General features: G+C 40.5%; 1 protein-coding gene across 1 annotated transcript; it reads left to right on the forward strand.

Moving 5' to 3' along the window:
• Positions 1–645: 645 nt before the first annotated feature.
• On the forward strand, positions 646–26,613 carry ace (angiotensin I converting enzyme (peptidyl-dipeptidase A) 1). The gene is made up of 25 exons (XM_053639127.1): positions 646–1,987; positions 7,620–7,790; positions 8,017–8,104; positions 8,990–9,133; positions 9,238–9,429; positions 9,697–9,794; positions 9,996–10,168; positions 10,334–10,557; positions 10,653–10,797; positions 10,971–11,069; positions 11,635–11,757; positions 11,947–12,158; positions 14,776–14,915; positions 14,998–15,156; positions 17,187–17,274; positions 19,529–19,672; positions 19,865–20,056; positions 20,710–20,807; positions 21,418–21,587; positions 21,720–21,943; positions 22,889–23,033; positions 23,179–23,277; positions 24,713–24,835; positions 25,455–25,642; positions 26,119–26,613. The coding sequence occupies exons 1-25, from the start codon at positions 1,766–1,768 to the stop codon at positions 26,316–26,318; spliced, it is 3,861 nt and encodes a 1,286-aa protein (XP_053495102.1). The 5' UTR covers positions 646–1,765; the 3' UTR covers positions 26,319–26,613.
• The last annotated feature ends 918 nt before the right edge of the window (positions 26,614–27,531 follow it).

Consider the following 27,531-nt stretch of genomic DNA (forward strand, 5'->3'; position numbering starts at 1 on the left):
TTGCAGCTTGCAGCTTTACCAGCTCAGTGAATGAACCTGGACTTGGCTTTGACACTGGATAAGCCAGTTTCCAGATTCCAAAGGTTTTTCTTGAGAACTTTCTTGAGAGTTAAGAGTAATTTCTTACAGATGATTATGGCAATTCCCTATATGCAGCATATGGACTGAGTTCCAAAACCTCCCACTTCAAGATGGCTCCGGTTGTGAGTCATGTACAGGGATCAGGATTTGGGTTTTGGCACAACTGCCATGATTGTGTAACACTATTTTTCCTTCCCCATCATTATCCAGTGCTGGGAAGAAATTGCATTCAGTCCCATCACATTCTGTATTGGTGTTGCAACAATTGAAATTTCTACAGTATGTCATCACAAAGCCAATGTGACCCAATACAATGAAGCTCATTTCCATTGTCGTCTTTCATTCTCTGCTGCCATTTATTTTGCTCTATTGCCCACAAGCTCACACCATTCTGTTGCTGAGAGACAGATAGTTTTCTGCAATCGACAGCCAGATGATGCTATGCTTCTTATGACTTTGGAAATACCAAGGACACTAAGGAGTGAAAGCCTAGTTGTGAACTAAATCGGATGATTAATCTCTTTAAACATTTATTTTTGTCTCAGAATTAAAATCTCTGCCTAAAAGACTCTTTTGATCAAAGGAGAGATTCATTCACAATGCATCGTCTTTAGAAAGAATTTAGCAAATGTAGCCATTTCATATGGTTTTACAAGAACAAATCAAAGGGACTGAGGAAAGACTATAATGGAGGAGGCAACTCTAGGTGAGGGCAAGGATTATAAATGTGTCACAAGGAAGACCTTTGGATTGTTTCAGCATGTTTTAGCGCACTGGAACCTTCAATATGAATAATTATTTGCTCTTTCTCAGATGTTTATTGCCAACAAGTGTGCAAAAAAAGGAGGCACTCTGTGTTTGTAGGAGATAGATTACTGGAGTCCTAATATGTGTAGAAAGCTGTTAATGCTCTCTGCCCAAATGGCATTGAAGGAGAAAATTGCCCTTGGAAATCATATTGTGTCCTCATAGCTCTCATCCTTATCATTCTTATGTTCCAGGTTTTCTTCAAATATCTCCCCCCTATCCACACTCTACTCCCTTCCACTTTAAGCTGTGAGAGAATGAGCTGTTAGACAGCTCCTGAGTGCTGTGATTGAGGAGCGAGAGCACAGAGTGCACAGCTCATCTTCTGCCTGTGACATTGTCAATAACAGCTGCAGTAGTGAGGGCTTTTAAGCTCAGAATCTTTGCATGCTCCCATTATCGCTTTCTAACCAGCACCAACAGAAGGGACAGACAGGTAGGCAGTAAGGAAAAGATAGTGAGCGAGAGAGAGAGAGCAAGAGAGCTTTGATAGTAGGACGGTGGGTAGTTGGGAGAAATTAAGAAAAAAACAGAAGGGAAAGGAAGGAGGGGGTGTGAAAGGAGGGTTTGAACCCTTTTCCCATCAGCTTGTGAGGGGAAGGCTGTCAGAGAGTGTGGGCTGGGTTAAACGGCACTTAAAAGGCACCGGCTGCGAGCGTTCCAAGCCCGAGTAACGGACAGATAGGCAGGGGGAAAGGGTGAAGTGGAAGAGATAGAAAGGGGGGGGAGAGAGAGAGAGAGAAAAAGAGAACCACTGGAAAGGACCATCCAGAGGTGTGCACACCTAGACACACTTCTGCAGAGGGCTACACACAGCAACCAGGGTTATTTTTAGCTTGCACTCTTGCTTGGAGTTTCTCTGCACTTTTTCCACTCCATGGAACCAACGATGCACTGGGCCGTGTTGCTGCTGTCCCTAGTCGGAGTCGGGGTGGCTCTGAAACCTGAGTGGCAGCCTGGGAAGTACGATTCCACAGAGGCTGGGGCCATTCAGTTTGTGAGTGATTACAACTCGACTGCTGAGCAAGTGTTCTACTATAGCACAGAGGCAAGCTGGGAGCATAAAACCAACCTGACGGAGTACAATTCCCAGCAAGAGGTATGAGTCATGGTGCATGTCAGATGCTCTGTCATTGTGGTTGTTGTTATAATCTTTGTGGTTGTTGTTATTTGTCACATGTGTCTGGCTTTAAGGTGTCCTCAAAGCTTATATTATGAGATACAGACATGACAGCTGCTTTATGAAAGACCTTTGCAGGAATGCCACCACTATAGCCATAGCCCTCCAGATGGTAAGGTTCCAGTCTGTCTTCCAAAACCGTCCTGATGTAATTGCTGGCCATAAAATGACACACATTTATGATTCCTTGTGTTATTTTTATCACGACACATTCAAAGGACCTACGATTAACTTAACCAAAACCTGGAAAATGAGAGCAAGCGAAACGGCTGCTGTAGGTTGTCATTTATTCTAGTAAACAAAATGAAAATGAGAAACGGCTTCCCAATAAATAATGCTATCAGTGTATGATGGAATGAAAAGTCAGTCAGTAAGGCAACTGCTTGCTGTAACTGTTGCTACTGTCCAATATCACAATGCCGATATGCAACTATACAGTTCTATACACCAGGGGAAAGTGATATAGGTGAGGGATACTGTATAGAGCACAGAAAAAGTCAAGATGTGCTGGTCATCAGGAGACTGATGCTGAGGCAAAGGCTTAGAATTCCTACTCTCCTAAAGGAACACACACACACACACACACACACACACACACACACACACACACACACTCCCACCAGGCATCTCCTCGCAAAATCTCTCACTTTCCACACAGCTGTCCCAACACTGTTTAACACCATCAGCTGGGCACGTTACAGCGGCCCGACCCCGTTACGCCCAACAGATGTGACCGTGCTCTGACCTCAGCCCGTCATCCTAGAGCTTGATAGGACACTCCCCAAGAGATGAAATTTAAAGAACCAAACCAAAGAGAGGCATGTGGTGCACTGAGCCTAACCTGGGGCTCGCCTGGCGTGATGTCTATTATTCTGGACAGATCAAATGAGGTGATCAAAGCACGTCTGTCATGAGCAGAGGTGTGGGAATGGATTTGTACTGAAGAACCACTGCCATGTAGAAGCAACAAAAGCCCAGCACCTACATACCACAGCAATGAATACAGAAGTTAATGTCTACCCATCTTTTAGTGTGATATATTTGCTGGCAGAATGTCGGATTAATGGTACGCATGATTGGGTACAAATCAGCTACAGGGTTGGACAAATCATAAATATATTAGCTAGTAAAAGCTCCAGTGTGCTGCCCAGTCACATGTTTTGGTTGCCCAGAAACCTGACTGACTCGGATCAAATGTAGTACCTACAATAACATAAAAATGTACTGCATGGTGAGCTAGTGATTAGTCATTAGTTATTAACCCTCCTATTATGTTATGGGTCAATTTGACCCATTTGCACATTTGAAATGTCTGAGATACTGGTTACTCTCTCGTCTGACTTTACCTCATTTATGGTCATAACTTTAGGGCATGCAAATATTTCTTCTTATGGCTTGTCTCGGACAAGCCGTAATAAAGGTTTACCATTTTAAGCTGTTCTTTGCTGTTTTTTGTGTGTATTAAACTGTGGAAGTCATTTTGACCCATAACATGATGGATGCAACTTTTCCCCTCAACATAATAGGAGGGTTAATGCAGCATGTAGCAGCGTGTATGACAAAAAGACAAGTCATTGGCCAAACATTTTGGCTATAAAATGGTTTCTTCTCATCACATCACAAGTAAAATATACTATTTGAGTTTGGCTACACACTAATTAATCCATTTTGTAAAAAGCATTCCACCATTCCAGCCAGATTACGCCTCGGCTGATGTGTGTAGTGCAGCAGGTGATGGGATTTGTAACGAGAAGCTCATATTATAGTTACAGCATCAATGTAAAGCTTTGTTAAGTTTAAACATAGCTACCTACCAAGGAAAAGTGGTTTTCAAGTGAATAAGCTGTGTTTTTTTTCTGGATGTTGTACCTACTTGTCCTATGGGCAACTACAAATAAAAAAAACTAGCCTGGATACATAATCTTGTAGTGAGTTGTCAACCTCTTTATTAGTACATACAGGGTGTCCCAAAAATCTCCACAGACAGGGGATTATTTTTGCCAGCACCACATCGGTTGTACCTTCATCAGTGGATGTTCATGGACGTCCACTTCTCGGTCGGTCCGCAACACTTCAAGTCTTTTTGAATTTGTTAATAAGTTTGACAACAGTGCTGTGTATGATGTGCGTGCCATGTTTCCTGTTAAAGTCCATCGCAACCTTGCAACAGCTTCCCGATTTCAATATGTTCTTCTTTTGTTAAAAGCATTCTTAAAGGCTTTCTAAAAAAATAATAAGTATGGGCAATTTTGGGACACCCTGTACTAATGCTTTTGTTCTTCTGAGTAGGAGGTCATATATGACCTATACATTCTAATCCAGCAGTAGCAGATCATACAGGTAATAATAACTGAAGACAGGCAAATTACAACCAAATAAGCAAAACCTGCAAAAGTATACTTCCAACAAAATAATCATGCATAAACAGGTACGTAAAGATAGGGTAAGGCAGACTGAATATAATTTAATCCGTGTAAGTGAGTCAGGTCAAGCAGTGGACTGGATCAAAGAGTAGTGCCTGCTGGACTCAGTCAAGCCGATTTTTTAATTAGTCTTTAAAAATCTTTCAAGAAAGAGAGACACTACCCTCTAAAGTGCTGATGCTGTGAAAGAATATAGTGGACATAAGCACAAGCTGAAATATCACATCCCAGCCCATCACATATCGGCTATCAGTGCAGTAATGGAAGGATTATTTGCCTAACATTGAGATCATCTCGGGCAAGCGTGAATTAGAAAAATGGGGAAAAAAATAAACATGAGAAGAAGCTGTTACCCATAATAACAGCTATCAACAAGGCATTTTAGTGTGAACCAATTTCCCTTCTCTTCCTTTTCGGTAGTTGTTTTGGGACTCTAAAAACAGCCCCTGCATGCCAGGGTGGTCAAAATCATGGAAATGATGAAAGAAGAAAATGTGCCCATGCTTATCATTCTCAGACATTTACCATGCATCCGGAAAGTATTCACAGCGCTTCACTTTTTCCACATTTTGTTATATTACACCCTTATTCCAAAATGGATTAAATTCATTATTTTCCTAAACATTCTACAAACAGTACCCCATAATGACAACATGAAAGAAGTTTGTTTGAAATCTTTGCAAATTTATTAAAAATAAAAAACAAAAAAGCACATGTACATAAGTATTCACAGCCTTTGCCATGACACTCAAAATTGAGCTCAAGTGCATCCTGTTTCCACTGATCATCCTTGAGATGTTTCTACAACTTGACTGGAGTCCACCTGTGGTAAATTCAGTTGATTGGACATGATTTGGAAAGGCACACACCTGTCTATATAAGGTCCCACAGTAAACAATGCATGTCAGAGCACAAACCAAGCCATGAAGTCCAAGGAACTGTCTGTAGACCTCTGAGACAGGATTGTATCGAGGCACAGATCTGGGGAAGGGTACAGAAACATTTCTGCAGCATTGAAGGTCCCAATGAGCACAGTGGCCTCCACCATCCGTAAATGGAGAAGTTTGGAACCACCAGGACTCTTCCTAGAGCTGGCCGCCCGGCCAAACAGCGATCGGGGGAGAAGGGCCTTAGTCAGGGAAATGACCAAAAACCCGATGGTCACTCTGACAGAGCTCCAGCGTGTCTCTGTGGAGAGAGGAGAACCTTCCAGAAGAACAACCATCTCTGCAGCACTCCACCAATCAGGCCTGTATGATAGAGTGGCCAGACGGAAGCCACTCCTCAGTAAAAGGCACATGACAGCCCTCCTGGAGTTTGCCAAAAGGCACTTGAAGGACTCTCAGACCATGAGAAACAAAATTCTCTGGTCCGATTAAACAAAGCTACCAGGCACCACTCATCACCACTCAAAGAAACCAGGCACCGCTCATCACCTGGCCAATACCATCCCTACAGTGAAGCATGGTGGTGGCAGCATCATGCTGTGGGGATGTTTTTCAGCATCAGGAACTGGGAGACTAGTCAGGATCGAGGGAAAGATGAATGCAGCAATGTAGAGAGACATCCTGCTCCAGAGCACTTTGGACCTCAGACTGGGCAAAGGTTCATCTTCCAACAGGACAACGACCCTAAGCACACAGCCAAGATAACAAAGGAGTGGCTACAGGACAACTCTGTGAATGTCCTCGAGTGGCCCAGCCAGAGCCCAGACTTGAACCCGATTGAACATCTCTGGAGAGATCTGAAAATGGCTGTGCACCGACGCTCCCCATCCAACCTGATGGAGCTTGAGAGGTCCTGCAAAGAAGAATGGGAGAAACTGCCCAAAAATAGTGTGCCAAAAGTATTGAGCAAAGGCTGTGAATACTTATGTACATGTGCTTTTTTGTTTTTTATTTTTAATAAATTTGCAAAGTTTTTCAAACAAACTTCTTTCACGTTGTCATTATGGAGTATTGTTTGTAGAATTTTGAGGAAAATAATGAATTTAATCCATTTTGGAATAAGGCTGTAACATAACAAAATGTGGAAAAAGTGAAGCGCTGTGAATACTTTCCGGATGCACTGTAGGTCAAAGGAAACACATGGAGTGAACCTCTGACGATCCTGTTGAAGAACTTGGGTGTTTGTGTGGAAATGTGATCCCGAGATCAAGACAAAGTGAGGCCAAAGTTAATGTTTATGGACTGTCATTTCTTTTCTCTTGTTAATCAGTGATGGATACAACTGAGATAAATCAAGCTTGGGTTGAAAGTGCAGTCTTCAAAGATCCACAGGCTTGTCTGGTCAGTGATGGCGACACAGGAGTGACTTATGAGTGGTGCTGCCTCAGCATAGGATAAAGCTTAATCAGTTCACATAACAGAGGAGAGAGTCACAGGCACTCAGTGCCACACAAGTTACAGCAGGATGTAACAGATCTGTGCTTGTGTGTATACTATTAACTTCCAGACTATTCCTTTAAATATTTGTTTCTGATGCTTTTGGCAAGCCTTTTTATGTATTTAGTGTAGGAGAATCATAAGTGCATCACTAGAAAGCTTTATCTTTGACTATAGTCTCTTCGCAATAACAATATTCCTGGCAGGGCAATGCTTCTGTTAAATTGAGCGTCCATTATCTTGGTCCTCCATCGTTTAGACGTCACATGCTATTCCCATTTAGCTCATGCAATATGATAAAGGTTAGACTGTTTGTCTTTTTCAATGCAAGAATGTAAATATCGTGGGTGGTTAGCTACATTAGGCTGAATTACACGGACACTCTTATACACTCTGTATTCACTTCTTAACTTACACGGATGTGTAGTGAATCTGCCGTGTAGTTGGCCAATTCAAATCCAACACAAGCATAGGGATTAAAATGGACTCATCACTCACAAGACAACTAAGATGACAGCTATTATACGCAGTAGTCATAGTCATTTTGTCGTAGTGACAATTTCATCCAGTGCAATTCAGAGGAAGATGGGCTCCCTGGGTGCCATAACAGGAACTGATACTAATTTGTTTTTTCCCAGTACTGGTTCATTAGCAGCTTAAACAGGAAATTCTTCAAAGCTGTTTGGTTAGACAGCTGCAATTTTTGTACTTTTCTCTAATGTTCGTATCCGATGTTTTGCACAGGTGCTGGCAAGTCTAGAGAAACAAAATTTCACAGAAGCATGGGGAAAACTGGCTAAGGAAACATTCCCTGACACACTCCTGGACACCTTTACTGATCCAACACTGAAGAACCTCATCAAAAAGATTGATGTCCTAGGACCTGCCAACCTCCCTACCACAGAGCGAGAGAGGGTTCGTCTGCATGCTTTTCCCCAAACTAGAGATAAACATTGGTCCGAATAACACCACGCAAGTGTACACGTTGCATTCTGCCTAAACATGATGCTGTATCTGTATATCACTTGTATGTCTTGTAATTTGAAATCTCAAATCTTGGCTTTAAACTAATTACTCAGTATTTTTTATTGCACTACCGTTAGCGGGACGAGAAAGCAATTAATTCCATTTTTTTTTTTAGTACAATTTAATTCTGAGTCAGATGGGCAGCATCTATTCCACGGCAAAGGTATGTCCCAAACCAGGGGAGTGCTGGTCTTTGGAGCCTGGTAAGTGAATATTTATTGCCTTTTAGCAACCACATTTTATTTATGTAATATAATGGGCAATCTCCCATTTTGGTTATTTGCCATTGTCTCTCTGAGATGTAAATAAGGAATGAGAATTAAATGGTGTGTAAAACTACCAACTGTACACGCAAGGAAGAAGAAGAAAGCTTGAAATTTTCACAACATTTAAATTGGAATTGCGCAAAAGCAACACAAGCTAGCATTTCCTCTGTTAAGGGGCACAGTGCTAGTTTTAACATGGACACTGATTTAAGCATGACTAATGTCATAAATTTACAACACGCCATCTGTTTCTTTAAAGTATCAAACTATGCAGATGACATCATAATACTTTTGGCTATATGTATTTGCAATTAAATAAATAATTAAACAAAGCAAATCCCACCTCCACCCTGTGTGTGTGGAGCTTGCATGTTCTCCCCATGCTTTGGGGGTTTCCTCTGGGTCCCCCAGTTTCCTCCATGTGCAAAGTCATGCATTGTAGGCTGACTGGAATTTTAATATTGTCTGTAGTGTGTGATTCTGCATTGTGATGGGTTGGCACCCTATCCAGTGTGTCCCCTGCCTTGTTCCCCAAGTTCCCTGGGGATCCAGGGCTCCAGGCTCCCTGTGACCCTGTGAAGGATAAGCCATATGGAAAATTAATTGATGGGTGTTTCTTCTATTCTTCGGTGACAACTTTAATGCTCATGCAACAGCATTTAGATTGGAGAGATAAAAGTGCAGATAAACCATTCTGCACATACACATTTTTAGAGAAAGATGCACATTATATTTCTAATAGCTGCTCAAGATTCCCCAGAACTTGTATTTCATTTTTCTTTCACACTTTTTAAGGTAATGCCACTTTATGTATATTTCTAGAGTTGACAAAGATTCTGGCCACGTCCCGGAGCTACAAGCAGCTACTATACGCCTGGGAAGGCTGGCACAACTCCTCTGGAGTACCACTCAAACCCCTTTACCCTGAATTTGTTGAGCTCAGCAACAAAGCCTCCGTTTTGGATGGTGAGCATGTCATTTTATGTACAGAGAGTGTCCGTAGGAAATTGAATGGGGGACCGAAAACAGAGAAAAACCAGGATGAGATTAGATGTTTGTGTCCTGTCCAGGTTTTGCAGACACTGGTGCTTATTGGCGTTCCTGGTACGAGTCTCCAACTTTCGAGCAGGACCTGGAAAACCTGTTCAAGCAGCTGCAGCCTCTCTACCTGAACCTGCACGCCTTTGTCCGTCGCAAGCTGTATAACTACTATGGCCCCAAGTACATCAATCTTAAAGGCCCCATCCCTGCCCATCTGCTTGGTCAGTTCCTATAATGCACTAAAGCAGTGGTCACCAACCCTCTTCCTTGAGATCTACCTTCCTGTAGGTTTCACCTCCAACCAAGATCTAACACAACCAAGATCTGTTTTTAGCTGATCAAGAATTTCTTAAGACAATCATTAGATGGTCAGGTGGACACAATTATGGTCTAGCTCTCCAGGAACAGGGCTGGTGACCACTGCACTAGAGCTTGCTACTTACAGAAAGAAAGATACTGATATAGCTTGTATGTGTTGGTTTCTGTAGGAAACATGTGGGCACAAAGCTGGAACAACATCTATGACTTGATGATCCCTTTCCCTAACAAGCCCAATGTGGACGTGACTAACACCATGGTTGCCAAAGTAAGTTAATAGTCCACATTAATCTTCCAGGGGACACCAATCCTCCATCCAGGACATTAAATGATAAGCTAGATCAGGCAAGTTAGATCAGAATTTTGGTAGGAAAGCCAAAATCCTGTAGAAGGGTTGGTACACACAAAGAGCACTCAGATTACTGGAGAATGAAGAAAGGACAATGACAAATGAATTTCCTTTTCACAGGGCTACAATGCCACCCATATGTTTCGGGTGGCTGAAGAGTTCTTCACCTCTCTTGGTCTGAAGGAGATGCCTCCCAAGTTCTGGGAGAAGTCCATGCTGGAGAAGCCCACTGGTGACCAAGAGGTGGTCTGCCATGCCTCTGCGTGGGACTTTTATAACCGGGAGGACTTTAGGTGAGCAATGTGTGATAATTTAAGCACTAAAATACACATATAATTTGTCTTATTTCACAAAATAAAAGCAACCAACATATTTTTATAGGAGCTACAAATGTTTGTTTAAGTAATTCTAGGATAAATGATACTTCATTAGTGTGGTGTCACCTATCTCTATGACAGGATTAAGCAGTGTACCACAGTAACTATGGAGCAGCTCTTTACTGTGCACCATGAGATGGGGCATGTAGAGTATTACCTGCAATACAAAGACCAGCCAGTAAGCTTCAGGCGAGGAGCCAACCCTGGCTTCCATGAGGCCATTGGAGACGTGCTGTCGCTTTCTGTATCAACACCCAAACACCTGCAGACTATTGGCCTGTTGGACACACTAACTGATGACATTGGTAATTCCAAGGACTTAATCAATAATCAATGGACTTCAGTCAATAATTTGTTTAAAAGGGTTGATTTGACCAATGACTTCTTTGGTATGTTTCAGAAACTGACACAAATTACCTGTTAAAGATGGCTTTACAGAAGATAGCCTTCCTTCCTTTTGGATACCTCATTGATCAGTGGCGCTGGGGTGTGTTCAGTGGACGTACACCACCTGAACGCTACAATTCAGAGTGGTGGTACCTCAGGTACGTTCCAATGGTCTGTAAACATTGCTTTCATATGTAAATTTATCCTTTTAACCAATGTACTTTAGACAACAGCCCTGTGATCCAGTAGTATCTACAGTATATGGTATAGTAGCTGCTCTCTATGAACATATAGATAAAATGTTATCATAAATCTTATATGTACTTCACAGAACAAAATACCAAGGTATCTGTCCACCAGTAAGACGGACAGAGGAGCAGTTTGATGCTGGGGCAAAATATCATATTCCAGGAAATACTCCATACATCAGGTGAGATTATAATCTAATGCTGCTGCGATGAAGGTTTCACTCATATTTGCATTTTTGATAAAAGTTTATATTGAAACAAAAACATGGTGTTCGAAATCAGGCTTAAGGGTTTTGTTCTTCAACATTTCTTTCAGCCAGTTAGCTGGCCAGCAAGTTAGCCTACCATGTCCTCAGAGCTGCCCTGCATGAATGGCAGAGCAATGAGATCCCTATGCCCCACAACAAGCTATTTATTATAGTAATTATACTATTTATCCAATTACCTCACTACTATAAACCTCAGCTCAGCATTCAGCACCATGGGGAGTGAGGAAACCCCAACCCTGGAGGTATGAGGCAAATCTTCCCCAAGCAGCTCTCGATAGCATTTATTTCTGCCAGAGAGGGTTACTGAATTTTAAATCCACCAACTGTAATGTCTCAGTGCCTCACAATATAAAACCAACCTGATGTTTTTGTCTACTGCATCTTTATTTTATTTTATTTGAAACCAGAGCTAATCTGTTCATGAATGTTACAGGATAGTCAACCAACTGAATATACAATCTTACTTGGCATCTTTTAGATACTTTGTGAGCTTCATCCTGCAGTTCCAGTTTCACCAGAAGCTTTGCCAGGAAGCTGGACACACTGGACCGCTGCATAAGTGTGACATCTATAGATCAGCCAAGGCTGGGGCTGTTTTAGAGTACGTACTAATCCAGAATTCCTGCTTGAATATCTCAGGAAAGAGTAATGTTTTTTTTTTTTAACAAATCCTGCAGTACAATATTTGATATGTTGGAATTATGTTGGAAGACAAAACACATGGTATGCAATATGTTTTGGTTTGGATGGCTTCTGTGAGCTGAGTGTTTTCTTTGCCTCTGCTTAAAAGAAAAATCATGCAGTTCGGTTCCTCCAAGCCCTGGACTGAGGTGCTGCAAGAGACTTTGGGCACAAACAAAATGGATGCCAGTGCCTTAATGGAGTACTTTCGGCCCATCACTACCTGGTTAGAGGAACAGAACAAACAGTCAGGTGAAACACTCGGCTGGCCAGACTTTGAATGGATGCCTCCTGTTCCACAAGGTTACCCAGAGGACATTGGTAAGATCCAAGTGTAACTATTAGTGTAACGATACACAAAATTGAAATTCGATACAATTCAGTGGTGCCTCGATACGATGCATTTTTGATACAGCAAAAATAATGGAATGCATAAAATAGGCTGAATAATGTTATATTTTTATTTTTAAAATATATTCATTATATTTTATTGCTCATCAGCAACATATTTTCACTTGCTATTTTTATTTTATTTATTTATTTATTTTTTGCAGCGCATGCAAAAGATCGCAAACTAGCCCAAAAAGTTGGGGAATTGTAAAAGCAAGACACATTCTTCTTCTTCTTCTTTTATTATTTTTAAAAGTCTTTGGAAATCTAAAATTTCCAACTGTCTGTCTTCTGTATGACTACAAGCCACGCCCCTTACAAGGTACGGCCACTATTATGAGTTACGCCCACAACAAATATGATTAGGGTTAGAAAAATTTATGAAATTCAGGCACCTGGGCGTGGGAATGTTGTGTAGTGTGATATGCTAGTAGGTGGTCCATGTAATGGGCGTTCAGTGGTGCCTCGATACGATGCATTTTCAATATGGCAACAATAACTATTGCGTTAATAGGTTTTCATTTTCAATTGATTCAATTATTCAGTATTATTTAAGAGCAAAATAACTGACACTTAAGTGAATTAACATAGAACACAATTAAACATTAGCTCAGGGTTGCAAAGACTTACACAGTAACAGAGATATCTTAGCAAATGGAAATATCTTGAATATAATCATATTTTCTAGTATTTATAGTATTATAAGATTACAGTACACCAAGTATATGACTATTAAACCTAATTCTAGATTCTTCTTCTTCTTCTTCTTCTTATTATTATTAGTAGTAGTAGTAGTATCATTACAAATTTAAGCTTCAAATAGTCTAGTTTTGTTGGAAGCATTAATTTATTAAAAGAAAGCATAAAAACAGTCATTTAAATTTTTTGTGTTATATTTTGTCAAATATATTTATGATAATTTTACAATAAGAAATATTAAGTAACATTGCCCATTGTCAAGATATTTTCACTTGCTATGTTATTTTTTTTTTATGTTTATTTATTTATTTATTTGCAGTGCATCAAAACATCAACCCCAACTAAATCTCACAAATGATCCCAAAAAGTTTCAAACCTTTGACCTAAAACACTTCCAATTTGGCATAAAAAACACAAACCTGGCAACCCTACAGTCAGGGGCGTGTCTGTAGTCACACAGGTGTTTGTTTTTGTATCATGTTTTGTCCTCCAAACCGAGTGCTCTCATATCTGCAGCTATGAGCTTTCACCTGGATTGAATCAGCCAGGAAAGGCTGTTTTATTGCAGCAGAGTGTGTGTGTTCGTCTGCATCATGGTAGCATATAATCTCATGTAAACAGTGTGTTTAGGAAAAGCTGGTGTTAAAGAGAAAGCTGCTTTCTCAGAGGAGGCAGTTTGGGTTGAAGTGTAAACGTTTATTACGCATCATAATAGCTATAAGTGCTATTTTATGACATATAACCTACCTGTGCAGTCGATATACAGACGTATCGAAACCATTAAAGATGCAGTGGTCTTTTTTTAAAATGACTTATTTGTACAAATATCCTGGAGGATATGTAAAACATGTTTTAAAAAAAAAAACCCCAAAGCATTAAGCTGTTGCCTTAGCAAAAGTGTATAAAGTCGCTGAGAAAACCTGTTTGGAAAACCGATTTCCGGTGCGGAATTCTTGTTTATATTTGGATACGCCTCCTGTCAGTCATTTTATAGACAGTTCTCTGTTTGTAGATCCTGGAGGCGGAGCTTCATGAATATGGGCGGGAATGATTTGAATTTGAATGTCCAACCTAATGGTGCGTTCCAGTCATGTCGGAAAGATCGTGCTTACGAGTTGACCAGAACACCACCACAAAGTCGTAATTACGATTGGGAAACGTGTTTTCTTTGAGTTCCGAGTTGGGGGTGTGTCAATAAGAAAATATGATGGAATCAACGGATGCAACATTTGTAGTTGACTGTAAATTTGTTTAAACTGAATGTTTACTCGTCTGAGAAGCTGATTTCAGTTATGCGTTTGGGATATGCAGCAAGTTATTGTCAGGCTTTTTTAATTACAATAAAACAAGCTGAATGCCTGCACAAAATACAATAGCATTGCATAAATCCAATTAATATTTAAGGATAAAATTTACAGTGGCTTCATAAATTGATTAAAAACATAAAAAAGGAAAACGCACCTGATACACATTCTTTGTTCTTCATTTTCTAGAAGTAGAGTAAAAAAAACACCTTGCTGCATTTTTCTTTGAAGCTTGTCGTTAATTAAGAGAAGCTACACCGCTATCTTGCTCCGACCAAAGTGACTTGAACGCACCTGACATCGTAAATGCGAACTTCCCAGGAGGACTTGAACATACAGTAACTACCTAACTGCTAGAGACCTAATCGTGGAAAAAAACTACAAAACTTACATAATGCACAATTAAGCTTAATAAAAATATTTTCCTGAGCAACCTGATTAATGAAATGTTTTGCTATTTTAATTAATTGTCCACCACATCACCTTAAAAATGTGGCACTAGAATGTAATGTAAGTTCACATTATGTGACGTTCCTCATTTCCAGCCGAGAAAATAACCGATGAGGCTCAGGCAAAGCTGTTCCTGGCTGAATACAACTCCACAGCAGAGGAAGTCTGGAACGCTTACACAGAGGCTTCGTGGGCCTACAACACTAACATCAATGAAGAAAACAAGCAGATTATGGTGAGACCGGAGATCATTTTGGAATACAGTGCTTCAGCATCTAGTTCATGTTTTTACATGTATTTGTTTTTGTACTAACCAGCTGCAGAAAAACCTGGACATGGCCAATCACACAAAGACCTACGGAATGCAGGCCCGCAAGTATGACACTACTGATTTCCAGGACTACTCAGTGAAAAGGATCCTAAAAAAACTCAGTGATCTGGAGAGGGCTGCACTCCCTGACGCTCAGCTGAGAGAGGTACAAGGGAGAAGGGGAAGAAAAAGCCAAAAGCTAGAGAGAGTAAAAGCTAGAGTGAGATTTTCCTAAAGGGCCAGAATGAAACTATAACACTGTTAAGGCTGCAACTAACGATTATTTTCATAATCAGATTAGTTGGCTGATTATTATTATTATTATTATAATTTTTTCTTTCGATTAATCTGACGGGGGGCAAACTTTCAGTACCATTTTTTTTATTTATTTAAAATATAATCCACAAACTGAGTGTTACAAATATAAACTTCAGGCCAAAACTTTACACAACTGTTTGTCCAATTATATAAGACTGAAAAGAACCCAATACACACACACACACACACACACACACACACACACACACACATACACCAGAATAAATATTATTCATTTAGGACTGTAGTTTAATTCTGTGCTTTTTTGCATCTTTAAAAAGTAATACATAAATGCACAAATGTGTTTGTGTGTGTGCATGTGTGTGTGTGTATATACATATATAATTAGTATTACTGCATTACTTCTTATGGATGCACAACAAGCACAGAATTGTACAGTCCTAGCAATGCCTGGTTGATTGGTAGAACCTGTCATTCTCCAGGGATTAGTTCAAATACCAGGTTCAGTTACATTTTATTGTTGGTGTGACATTTAATTTGACTCTCTGAATTATCTTTTGTTTATTTTATCCATCAGTGCGACACTTGAACTTGTCTACCACTCATAGGTTTTTGCAAATTATCATTTCATTTGTAAATAGATTTAAAATAAATCCATCAATGAACGATCGTCAGCTCAGCTAACGTGATATTTGTGAATGCACGTGAATAACCAAATTGATTAATTTTAAAACATCTCATTTGAATAAATTTTGATGCATTTAACAAAAACATATATATATAATATTATTTAAACATTTTTAAAACTTTCCTACGGACCCCCTGCAATAGCACAAACTGACCACTAGGGTCCACGGCCACGGAAACACTGCACTAGACTGTAGAGTACAAAATGCATAGTGTAAGTGTATAGTATGTAATTTAGGACACAACTGTAGTATTTACTCTCCGAACCGTGTTTTCGGAACAGAAGTAACGTAACGTAAATGTACCGTGCACAGAAAAACTAATCGATAATGAGATTCGTTGGCAACGATTTTCATAATTGATTATTATCGATTTTACCAATAATGCACTATCTGTATTATTATAGAACACTATATGTACCTCTAGTGGGAGACCTCTGGTCTCGTTTCTCAAAGGCATTTCTATAGGATTCATGATATGTAGCACAGTATTGCTCACAAACTGCCAGTGTTACATAAAAAAAAAAAAAACCTAATTAATGCCTACAAACATTAAATTTGCTTTATTTTATTTTATATGAAAAATAACATTTTCAAATTTAGAAAACAAACAAATAAATTTTTAATGCTGAAAAGAAGAAAACAAAATAAAGAGAAATGGTAAAATGAACGTTTTACAATTTAAAAGATTAAGTATAAAATTTTAACTTCGTACCCGCTGCTTCCAGTCTGTAATTATTATTATTTTTTTAAATAATAAAAAGATATCACAATATACACAATATTTCAGAAAAAACCATATTGTGAAATAATTTATGAAAATATCAATATCATCATATCGCACAGCCGAAACCTCTAGTATATGAGATGTATTAAAAAAAGAAAAAAAAACCCTTCAAAACACTGAGCCAGTTTTGAAAAGATAATTCTCTGAGCTATTTAAAGACCAATTAATCTAATAATAAGTGACAGTTTGTGTGTAAAAGCCACATATTTTAACTAAGGACAGAACTCTGAGAACTGGGGCTGGAGCTCTGGACAGAGTGTGAGGGAGGAGTTGAATGAATGATAGGAAAAAGATGGGAAGCTGGTAGGAGTGAAAACTGCACCTTGAGGAATGAAAGTGGACATAAAAGTGCTTTAGCCTAGGAAGAAGGCAGAGTGTCAGGACTTTCAGTTATTTCCGTTTAGTGGGACTTATCACAATATTCTCCTCTCTCTCTTTTCATAGTACAATGACTTGTTGGCCTCCATGGAGACCACATACAGTGTAGCTAAAGTCTGCGAAGATCATGGTACCTGTCTACCTCTTGATCCAGGTGAATATGTTTGCATTTAATAATGTAGCTCAAATCTCATGACCATCTTAAGAACATACACGGCGTTCCTCCCACGTGACCGATTGGGATTGAGGCTCTACCTCCTCTATGAGTGAAAATATTGGGCCTCATTTTTCAAACCGCATATGAAAGAATTTATTCGTACGAGCGTTTACACAAGAAATTTGGTATTCATGAGAGTCCTGTGAATTCAGAAAAAGCTTTCATATCCTATTCGTGTTCATGAGTTTGTGTAAATTTACGCATAAGAAGACTAACTAATATAAATCTCGATTTGATCATCTTCAAATCGTATAGTTTGCATGTATTATTTAACTTTTATTACTAGAGTATAATGTCAAGTTGCTTATTTATTTTTATTACTTTTACAGCATTTAGCTGATGCACTTATTCAGAGCGACTTACAGTGTAGAAGTGCTTTGAAGTCTTGGTCAAAAATACATCCTCAGGCTAGTTTATTAGATCAGGGATCATCGAGAATATTTTGTGAAAATCGTTTGTTTTATATTATCGGCATTAATTAAAGAAAGCGAGCCAAAACAAACCTATAAATTAAGACAAATAAAACTAATCGTTCAGTTATAACCAAAGATGATGGAAATTTAACACTGCATGCTGTGCTTATGAGGGAAAGGATATTTAAAGAATAGTATATATATATATGGTTTTTTGGAAGATGAAAGCTGGTGTATAAATCGGTTGCGTTTACAGTGTAGATCTTTTTTTTCCTTCTGAATTTTCATGTCACAGAATTTTCTTTTCAACTCACTTAATTCACATCTGTTCACCTTTTCTGTAATTTGTCTTCAGATGTGCCGATATACTGCTAAATATTTTTACTGCCATAGAAGTGAGTCAAAATAACTTCCACTTCTGCCTTTTTTTTTCACCGTTCCTTAGTTAGTAATTTGATCTTTCTAGCCCTCCTTATATGGAGTTTTGTGGGCACCACTAAATGCAAACGAGCTGTCTCAGTAATGTGTTCCCAAAACTTTTGTAAATCCGGCGGAAAACTTTAGTTCGGTTTGCCTTGCGCAAACATTTAGACACAAAAAGTGATAAACGAGGCCCAATGTGAAAGTAATCCAATTCAGTTTATGTATTATTACATAAAGGTTTAATGATAATGAATCTTTATTGGTCACATATACATAACAGCACAGTGAAATTCTTTTTTCTTTGCATATCCCAGCATGTTATGAGGTTAGGGTCAGAGCGCAGGGTCAGCCATGATATGGTGCCCCTGGAGCAGAGAGGGTAAAGGGCCTCGCTCAAGGGCCCAACAGTGGCAGCTTGGCAGTGTTGGGGCTTGAACCCCCGACCTTCCGATTAGTAACCCAGAGCCTTAACCGTCAAGCCACCACTGCTCCCATCAAGCCACCATGGCCCCCCATCAAGCCACCATGGCCCCCCATCAAGCCACCACCGCCCCCATCAAGCCACCACCACTCCCATCAAGCCACCACGGACCCCATCAAGCCACCAGCGCCCCCATCAAGCCACCACGGCCCCCTATCAAGCCACCATGGCCCCCCTCAAGCTATCATGGACCCCATCAAGCCACCATGGCCCCCCATCAAGCCACCACCGCCTCCATAAAGCCACCAGCGCCCCCATCAAGCCTCCATGGCCCCCCATCAAGCCACCATGGCCCCCATCAAACCACCACCGCCCACATCAAGCCACCAGCGCCCCCATCAAGCCACCACCGCCCCCATGAAGCCACCACCGCCTCCATCAAGCCACCACTGCCCCCATCAAACCACCACCGCCCACATCAAGCCACCAGTGCCCCCATCAAGCCACCACCGCCCCCATAAAGCCACCACCGCCTCCATCAAGCCACCACTGCCCCCATCAAACCACCACCGCCCACATCAAGCCACCAGCGCTCCCATCAAGCCTCCACCGCCCCATAAAGCCACCACGGCCCCCCATAAAGCCACCACCGCCTCCATTAAGCCACCAGCGCCCCCATCAAGCCACCATGGCCCCCATCAAGCCACCACCGCCCACATCAAGCCACCACCGCCCACATCAAGCCACCACGGCCCCCACACAGTTTTCAGTATTCCTTGTTTGTGAGAGACTACATTAAAATGATCTCAGGCAAACAGTCTGAACGTGATACTGTAAAACCCCTCAAAATTCAATTCCATTAAATTCAGTCTTATAGCGTTATTCAGAGTGGGTTGTGGTATGTCAGTCTGACAGTTGATTTTTTTTTTTTCAGACCTAAATAAGATCATGGCTGAGTCCAGGGACTACGACAGGCTGCTGTTTGCATGGCAGGGCTGGCGAAATGCTTCAGGAAGAGAACTGCGCCAAAGCTACAAGAGATATGTAGAGCTTGCCAACTTAGCTGCCAGGAGTAACGGTAAATGCCTCAAAATGAAGGCTGCCTTTGTGAGAAAGAGGCCCACAGTAACGCACGCTGGTATTGATAGTAAATGATCAAAAATGTGGTCCACTCTCTATTAAGGCTAAATGCTTTTTTTTAGTGGAAATTAAAGCATCTTAGGAATTGTGGGTCACTAGTACAGTATATGAGTTATTCTTTCCTCAACAGGTCACGCTGACAATGGCGCATTCTGGCGCTCTTTGTACGAAACACCCACCTTCGAGCAGGATTTGGAGGCGTTATGGAAAGAGCTACAGCCGCTCTATCTCAACCTCCATGCGTATGTCCGGAGAGCACTCTTTAAAAAGTACGGAAAGGAGCGCATCAACCTTAAAGGTCCCATCCCTGCACATTTACTAGGTAAGAGTAAAACTGAAACAAATGTATCAGATCTCCATTACAACATTAGTGCCACATCTACAAAATGCTGAAAATCCATGCGAATCGATTTGCAAGGCTTTAAAAAAAATATTCTAACATTATTAGAGAAAAACATGGGTTATCTGTAACCTCTAAACCCTCTGGCTTGTCATAAATGCTGTAATTACTTAGCTGAGACAGATCATATGAAAAGATTTGCTTTTGGCTGAGCTCTGTGATCTTGTTTTGAAGAGCTCCACCATATTTTTGACTTGAAGCTGAGCCTGAATATGCATTCCATATTTTCTATGAATGCACATTAATATTCATCTGCTGTTTGCGGCAACTCCAAAAGAGTCGGCAGGATTTAATGTGCTTTCAAAACCATCAAGCGTGACAGTGTGCGTGCGTGCGTGTGTGTGTGTGAAAGAGTGTGTCTGAGTGTGAGTGAGAACACAGCTATGTGCATGTTTGAGTGCATGCAATCACACACACACACACACACACACACACACAGTGCTTCCACATGGCTGAGTGGTGTTGGAATTTAAAACCCAGTGGCGCACCTCGGCTCCAGAGCGCCATAGACAGACGCTGACCAATGAACCCAATCCAACAGCTTCTCTCATTTTTTTTTCTTGCACTCTTCTCAGGAAACATGTGGGCACAGACCTGGTCAGGAATCATGGACTTGGTGAACCCGTACCCTGAAGCCACTCAAGTGGACGTCACACAAGCCATGATAGACAAGGTACTCAAGCTTTTTCTTGACCTCCATTCAAGCCACATCTACATATATTAGAGATCTTGTTGAGTTTATTGTAGCCATGAGAGGAAAAAATATTTTTAGCTCCCAGGATAGGCCCTGACCAAGATAAAGGTTACTGAAGATGAATAAATGAGAGAATTTCCCATGAAGAACATTTCCCATTAAGTTTGATGTAAAAATGACCTGAAGCGCTTGACCTGTGTCTGAATGCTTATATGCATTGCACTGCTGCCACATGATTGGCTGATTGCATGAATAAACAAGTTTACTGTACAAGTGTTCGTAATATTGGTCGATGCAAGTATATACAGTTTATAAGTTTGATATACAAGGCCTGGTAACATCAGGCACCCCCTCTAGACAGCTGGCCATGATGCCTAAGCCAAGGACCAGCTCCCAGGATAGGTCCTTACCAAGATAAAGTGGTTACTGAAGATCAGTAAATTAATAAATATACAGTTGTTTTGCTAAGAAATGGGGGTCTATTGGACAACACATGAATCAACATAATATAAAATAAGTTGAGGGTTAAATCTCTCCACCTGATTAGCTCCACCTGCGCTCAGTGGCAGCTTTGTTTGGATTTTCTCAGGGCTGGGACGCTTTGAAAATGTTCACTGAGTCGAACGACTTCTTCACGTCAGTGGGCCTGGAGCCTATGCCTTCGGAATTCTGGAACAAGTCAATGCTGACGAAGCCTGCAGACCGTGAAGTGGTGTGTCATGCCTCAGCCTGGGACTTTTACAACCGCAAAGACTTCAGGTATGCCTTGGGGAAAGGAATGGAGGAACATACTCTACAGGAGTTGATGAAATGGGGTCATGCACAAAATTTGCGAGCACAATTTCTTTATTGAAATGTGTTGAATGTCTTGATGCTTATCTGGTTTTCCAGGATTAAGCAATGTACAGTGGTGGACATGGACGACCTGATCACAGTGCATCATGAAATGGGCCATGTGCAGTATTTCCTCCAGTATAAGGACCAGCCCATCTCGTTCCGTGACGGCGCCAACCCGGGATTCCATGAGGCCATCGGGGATGTGCTGGCGCTTTCAGTGTCCACACCCAAACACCTTCACACCATCGGCCTGCTTGATAAGGTCGAGGACAACCCGGGTAAGCTTTGAAAAGCTTTTGATGGACTTTTTGAGGACATTACTTCATGTAGGGCTGAAGCTTGACATGGCAAAGAACCTGTGTCTTAAACTAAATTTCTTCCATGGACTGGAATTGAAGGTGGTTAGAGTCCAAGAGGTTACTAATACATTAAGGATATGTATCGCTAATCCATTGTGCACAACACATTTGGATTTTATGAATGTATTGCTTGCATGTGCTAGTGGGGCTTCGTGTTTCAAGACGGCATAAGGTGTAATACGGTCCATATATGTCCTTATGGCATAAGGTCCATATAGTAGACTCTATGCAGTCCACGTTATTATGAACACCTGCTTATTCATACACTAATCCATCCTCACTGGAAACTGAACAGTCCTTTTCTAATCTTCAACTGTCCAGTTTCGATGAGACTGTGCCCACTGTACCCTCAGTACCCTCAGTTTCCTGTTCTCGACTGGCAGGACCATGTGGTCTTCTGCTGTTGTAGCCTATCTTTCTCAAGGTTCAATGTGCTGTGTGTTTTGAGATGCTTTTCTGCTCAGCACGGTTGTCAAGAGTTACTATTTGATTTGCCGTAGCCTTTCTGTCAGCTCAAACCAGTCTGGCCATTACCTGAAACGCTTGACCTGTATCTGAATGCTTTTACACATTGCGCTGCTGCCACATGATTGGCTGACTTGATAATCGCATGAATGAGTAGGCGTACAAGTGTTCCTAATAGTGGTTGGTGCAAGTATATACAGTTAAATGTTTGATAAGCAAGGCATGGTAAAATAGCTGATGATGCCTAAGCCAAGGTTCTGATATAACGATTAATACCATCATGGCGAAATATATTCACACATTTTCACATCATGTTAAGTTGCACTGCTACTGCAAGACCAGTGTAAAGTGCACCGTCATGCAGAGGTGAAATCAAATCGGGTGTTAATCTGTGCACAGAGAGCACCATAAACTTCCTGATGAGCATCGCCCTGGATAAAATCGCCTTCCTGCCTTTCGGCTACCTGATGGACCAGTGGAGGTGGAAGGTGTTTGATGGCAGGATATCGAGTGACGAGTACAACAAGGAGTGGTGGAATCTCAGGTGAGACTTGCATGTCAATTCAGGTGGGAACAAATGTGATTAGACTATTTGGTACACGGTGTACTGTACATTGAACAAGGCACTGTTCAGGATGTTAATTGCTAATGTTACATGCCAGCTATAATTTTATAATCTCTTCTCTGAGGCTGAAGTACCAGGGCTTGTGTCCACCTGTAACCCGCACAGAGGAAGACTTCGACCCAGGCGCCAAGTTCCACATCCCAGCCAACGTGCCCTACGTCAGGTACATAATGATATGATATGATAATGGTTTCATGATTAACCATCATCATCTGTTTACTGCTTAGCAGTGGATATGCCATTGGCCCTTGTGTGTCCTTTGATTTTTATAGTGATACGACAGGAACATTTATGACGCATAATAATCACTGTTTATGTGATAACATGGTCACATAAAATCCCTCACAAGGCAAAGGCTTGTATGTGTCTCGTTACATAAGTAAGGAATAAAAATGGGTTGTGATAGGAAAATACTCAACAACTGTGGTAAAAATCCTCTTATACCACAGCAATTTGCCAACATTAACAATTGTGTATTTATTAAAGAATGACATCATACTTTTTTTTATCCATTTGTAGTTAAAGTCTTTTTACCAGCCTCTTTTTTTCTTAAAGGCAATAAGACAAAAAACATAGAAACGAGTGCAAAGTCCTCTGTCCTGAAGACTGTACTGTGTCAGAAACAGCCTTCCCTCTGACTTTTACAAAGTGCTAACACTGGAGACTCCTTCCAAAAGTGTTCAATAAACCTTCATAGAAAACGTCACCATATTAATGCTTATACATGTTTTTTTTTTTTAATCCATTATGGAGAGTCCATCATACAAGTCCCTGTATAAGTGGTTACCATAGAAACGCTAAAGCATTAGAATGAGCATTAATAAATAAATATAAACTATAAGAAATATCAACTGTCAGAGCTGCTGTTATGGAAGATGAATCAACACCTGACCAATCAGATACGAGAATTCGACTGTGCTGTGGAATATTCATCCTACAGAAATGACATACAATGTGAAATAAAGGTGATAAAATCATTTCACCACTTTTATTTCACACTGCTATGATATCCCTGCTGAAAACCAGAAACCATCACAGAATTTCTAATGGTTTCCACTACAAATACCATTACAAACCATCAGCTAACCATTAAAACCATTACCATTACTGGTCCTTAATGGAATCCACTACACGCAAGATGCCACCAACAGAAGCAGGCAACAATTACCAGTAGAGACCCACAGGGACCATTATAATTAAAACCAATACAATTCCCATTATAACCATTAAAACCATTACAAATTCTATGTAAGTTTCTATTGTTTTTTTCAACAGGGATGTCATGGCACATAATTTCTCTAGTATGAATATGATCCCCCCCCCCCCATATTCATTAGAGACAAAATCACCAAAAGATTCAATTGAATTCAAATTGAGTTTCATGTTGAGTTTCTGATTTTCATGTTGGAAAAAATGATTTTCAGCACTGTTTTCAGTTTAAAAAGGAACGCTTTACATAAGCATCAAAAGAGGTTGTAATTCATGTTATAGCTACAGTATTTCTGTTTTGTTCTGTTTTTTTGTTCTGTCATTTCAAATTATTCACAGTTTATGCCCAAAGATCGTTCTGAGAAGACCATTTTGTTTTTCTGCGACAGGTACTTCGTCAGCTTTGTGATCCAGTTCCAGTTCCATAAAGCTCTGTGTGACGCTGCGGGTCACACTGGACCTCTCCACAACTGTGATATCTATAAGTCCACAAAGGCAGGAAAACTCCTTGGGTCAGTCATCCACTAATTATTACTTACTAGTTATGACATATTCTCCAACGGAAGCTGGTGCCCACCGATTACTAATGTTAGGCTGGCACAGTGGCAAGGCACGTTTGCCTTGCACTGTCAGGGTTGGGGGTTTGTATCGTGCCTCAACCCCATTGTGTGTGTAGTTTGCATTGCATCCCCGTGCTTCGGGGGTGTCCTCCGTTTACTCTGGTTGCCTCCCCCAGTCCAAAGACATTCGTTGTAGGCTGATTGGCATTTCCAAATTGTCAGTAGTGTGCAATTGTGCCCTGCGATGGGATGGCACCCCGTCCAGCGTGTACCCCGCCTCGTGCCCTGAGTTCCCTGGGATAGGCTCCAGGTTCTCCTGTGACCCTGTGTAAGATAAGCGGTATGGAAAATGGATGGATGGATGAAATTTAGATAACTTGTAAAATAATGTTTTCTTTTTGGCTTGTCCATGTACAGTATATATGATCAACAAATAGTTACTTTGTAGACTCTAACAAACATGTAGTGGATAGTAAACGTCATACAACTGTACTGTTGTAATTGTAAAATAATGTGTGTGTGTGGGGCACAGATTTGTAACCCCTCTCTGTATGCTCTTGCACATATTTAGTGATGTGATGAAGCTGGGCTTCAGTAAGCCCTGGCCCGAGGCGATGGCCTTGATCACAGGTGAGCCCGTGATGTCTGTACAGCCTCTGATGGAGTACTTCGAGCCCCTCATCACCTGGCTAGAGATGGAGAACAAAAAGAACGGCGAAATCCTTGGCTGGCCCGACTACAACTGGATGCCAACCACGAGTACGTGTGAAAGCTGAATTTGCTTAATCCTTGTGCATGTGCGGGTCAAAATCAACCTTTGGGGTGAAATTATACTAAAACTGGAACAATACTCAAAATGTGATTGTGATTGTGATTGCATCTACGTTTGGAATCGTATAAAAATCAGAATTATTTGATTATGTTCAGCTCACTTTGGTCCACAATAAAAGCCTTAAAAATGACTGGTGTTTTTAAATCTTTATCAAAAAAAGGTGATTTTATTGGCTGTGACACCCAGATATTTTTTAATTCAATATTACGTACACACCTGCCATCAACACAATTCTTATCGTAATATTATTTACATGAATATTAAATATATGTGCCTTTTAATTCAAATTAAACACTATAATCTTGTCAAATCAGAAGATACGATTGATCAGTGGGACAGTCTTGATCATAAGCATTTAACTGGTCCACTTCATGCCTCTCCTGTGTCCTGTGTCCTGTGGCAGCTGCAGTTGTGGAGGAGTTCAACCCTACTACTGTGGATTTCTTAGGCTTAAGTGTGGATGAAGCTGCAGCTGTAGCTGGACAGTGGGTTCTCCTTGTGCTGGGGATCGTTCTCCTGGTCTCCACAGCCTTCTTGGCCTACAAATACCGGAAATCCAGACGCCTACACAACAAGTCCATCTCTCAAATGGAGCTCAAATAGGAATCCAGATGTAGGCTAAATGTCCTGTGTGGCTGTATTTTGTTTCCCTGCAAACAAAATCCCCCCAAAATCCTTGTATATTTATTAATGATTGTTTTTTGGTCAAATTAGTTTGACTATGCAAAAAAAAAAAAAAAAAAAAAAAAGGTCTTAAGTGTTTAATTTATTTGTATAAAAAAAAAAATTAAATGTTGAGTGGGTTTTCAATAATTTGTTTGTAAAGGCCAAACTGTGTATGCATTTTTAGATAAATTTTATTGGTAAATACATTTATAATAAATATATATTCAGATTTTTTTTTGTGTCGTTATCTCTGGGGTGAAATAGCTTTCTGAAATTATGTTCAGCCAGTTTAAAAATCATCTGTGAAGCTTCATTCATACACTCTAACCACCTTCAATTCCAGTCCATGGAGGAAATTTCTTTTAAGACAGGTTTCAATAAGCACTTTATCCAGGTCAGGGTTGTGCTGGATCTGGAGCTCAGTCCAGGAATACTGCTCACACCTCAGATGGGATTCCAGCCCACCGCAAGGCACCACACACACACACACACCTAGGGGCAATTTGAGTAGTCCGTAAGCCTGTCAAGATCATTTTACGCCACTGATATAATAATAATGTAATAATAATAATACATATTATGTACAATAGTAAATAATATAGCATGTCCTTTCAAAGAGCAATGAACTTTTAATTCTCAAGTATATTCATACATTGAAATACAATATTGTGAATTGTTCATGCTTTAGTTGTTCATTGTCAGTGTTTTAGTGCGTTGTTATAGAAAGAGTGTATTCACAACTTGACTTGCCATCCTACCTCTAGCACCTTACTTAAGTTCAAATTCACATGTGCATTCGCATAATTTTGTGCGGTTTAGGTTGTATAAATGTCTGATTAATCTCGTGTATAGAATGCATTTGCGGGAGTTAATTAACCTGCTGGTAAAGCGCTTCAGTTTACAGCTGTTCATTCATTGTTCAGCTTCAGCTCACGCAGCTTAAGCGGCTCAATCCCCGACGTTATCGACTACGACTGGATTATACGAACCACTAGAACTATCTAGATTTTTCTTTTTCAAAAAAACATTGTTAGTGCATTGTTAATAATCTTGTGAGTCATTTTTCAACCATATGTTTTAATTAAAATTGGAGCTAGTGCTTGCTACGCAAATTTGAATGCACAGTTTTTGCATGTGAATATGCATTTTT

This window comes from Ictalurus furcatus, chromosome 13 (assembly GCF_023375685.1).
Source record: "Ictalurus furcatus strain D&B chromosome 13, Billie_1.0, whole genome shotgun sequence".
In the NCBI taxonomy this organism is placed as follows: Eukaryota; Metazoa; Chordata; class Actinopteri; order Siluriformes; family Ictaluridae; genus Ictalurus; species Ictalurus furcatus.

Excerpts from the sequence above, each read along its gene's own strand:
- ace (XM_053639127.1), top strand. The coding sequence starts at position 1,766 with ATGGAACCAACGATGCACTGGGCCGTGTTGCTGCTGTCCCTAGTCGGA. Across the intron at positions 10,169-10,333 it reads TATAACCGGGAGGACTTTAG|GATTAAGCAGTGTACCACAG; the intron begins GTGAGCAATGTG and ends TCTCTATGACAG. Across the intron at positions 24,836-25,454 it reads AAGGCAGGAAAACTCCTTGG|TGATGTGATGAAGCTGGGCT; the intron begins GTCAGTCATCCA and ends GCACATATTTAG.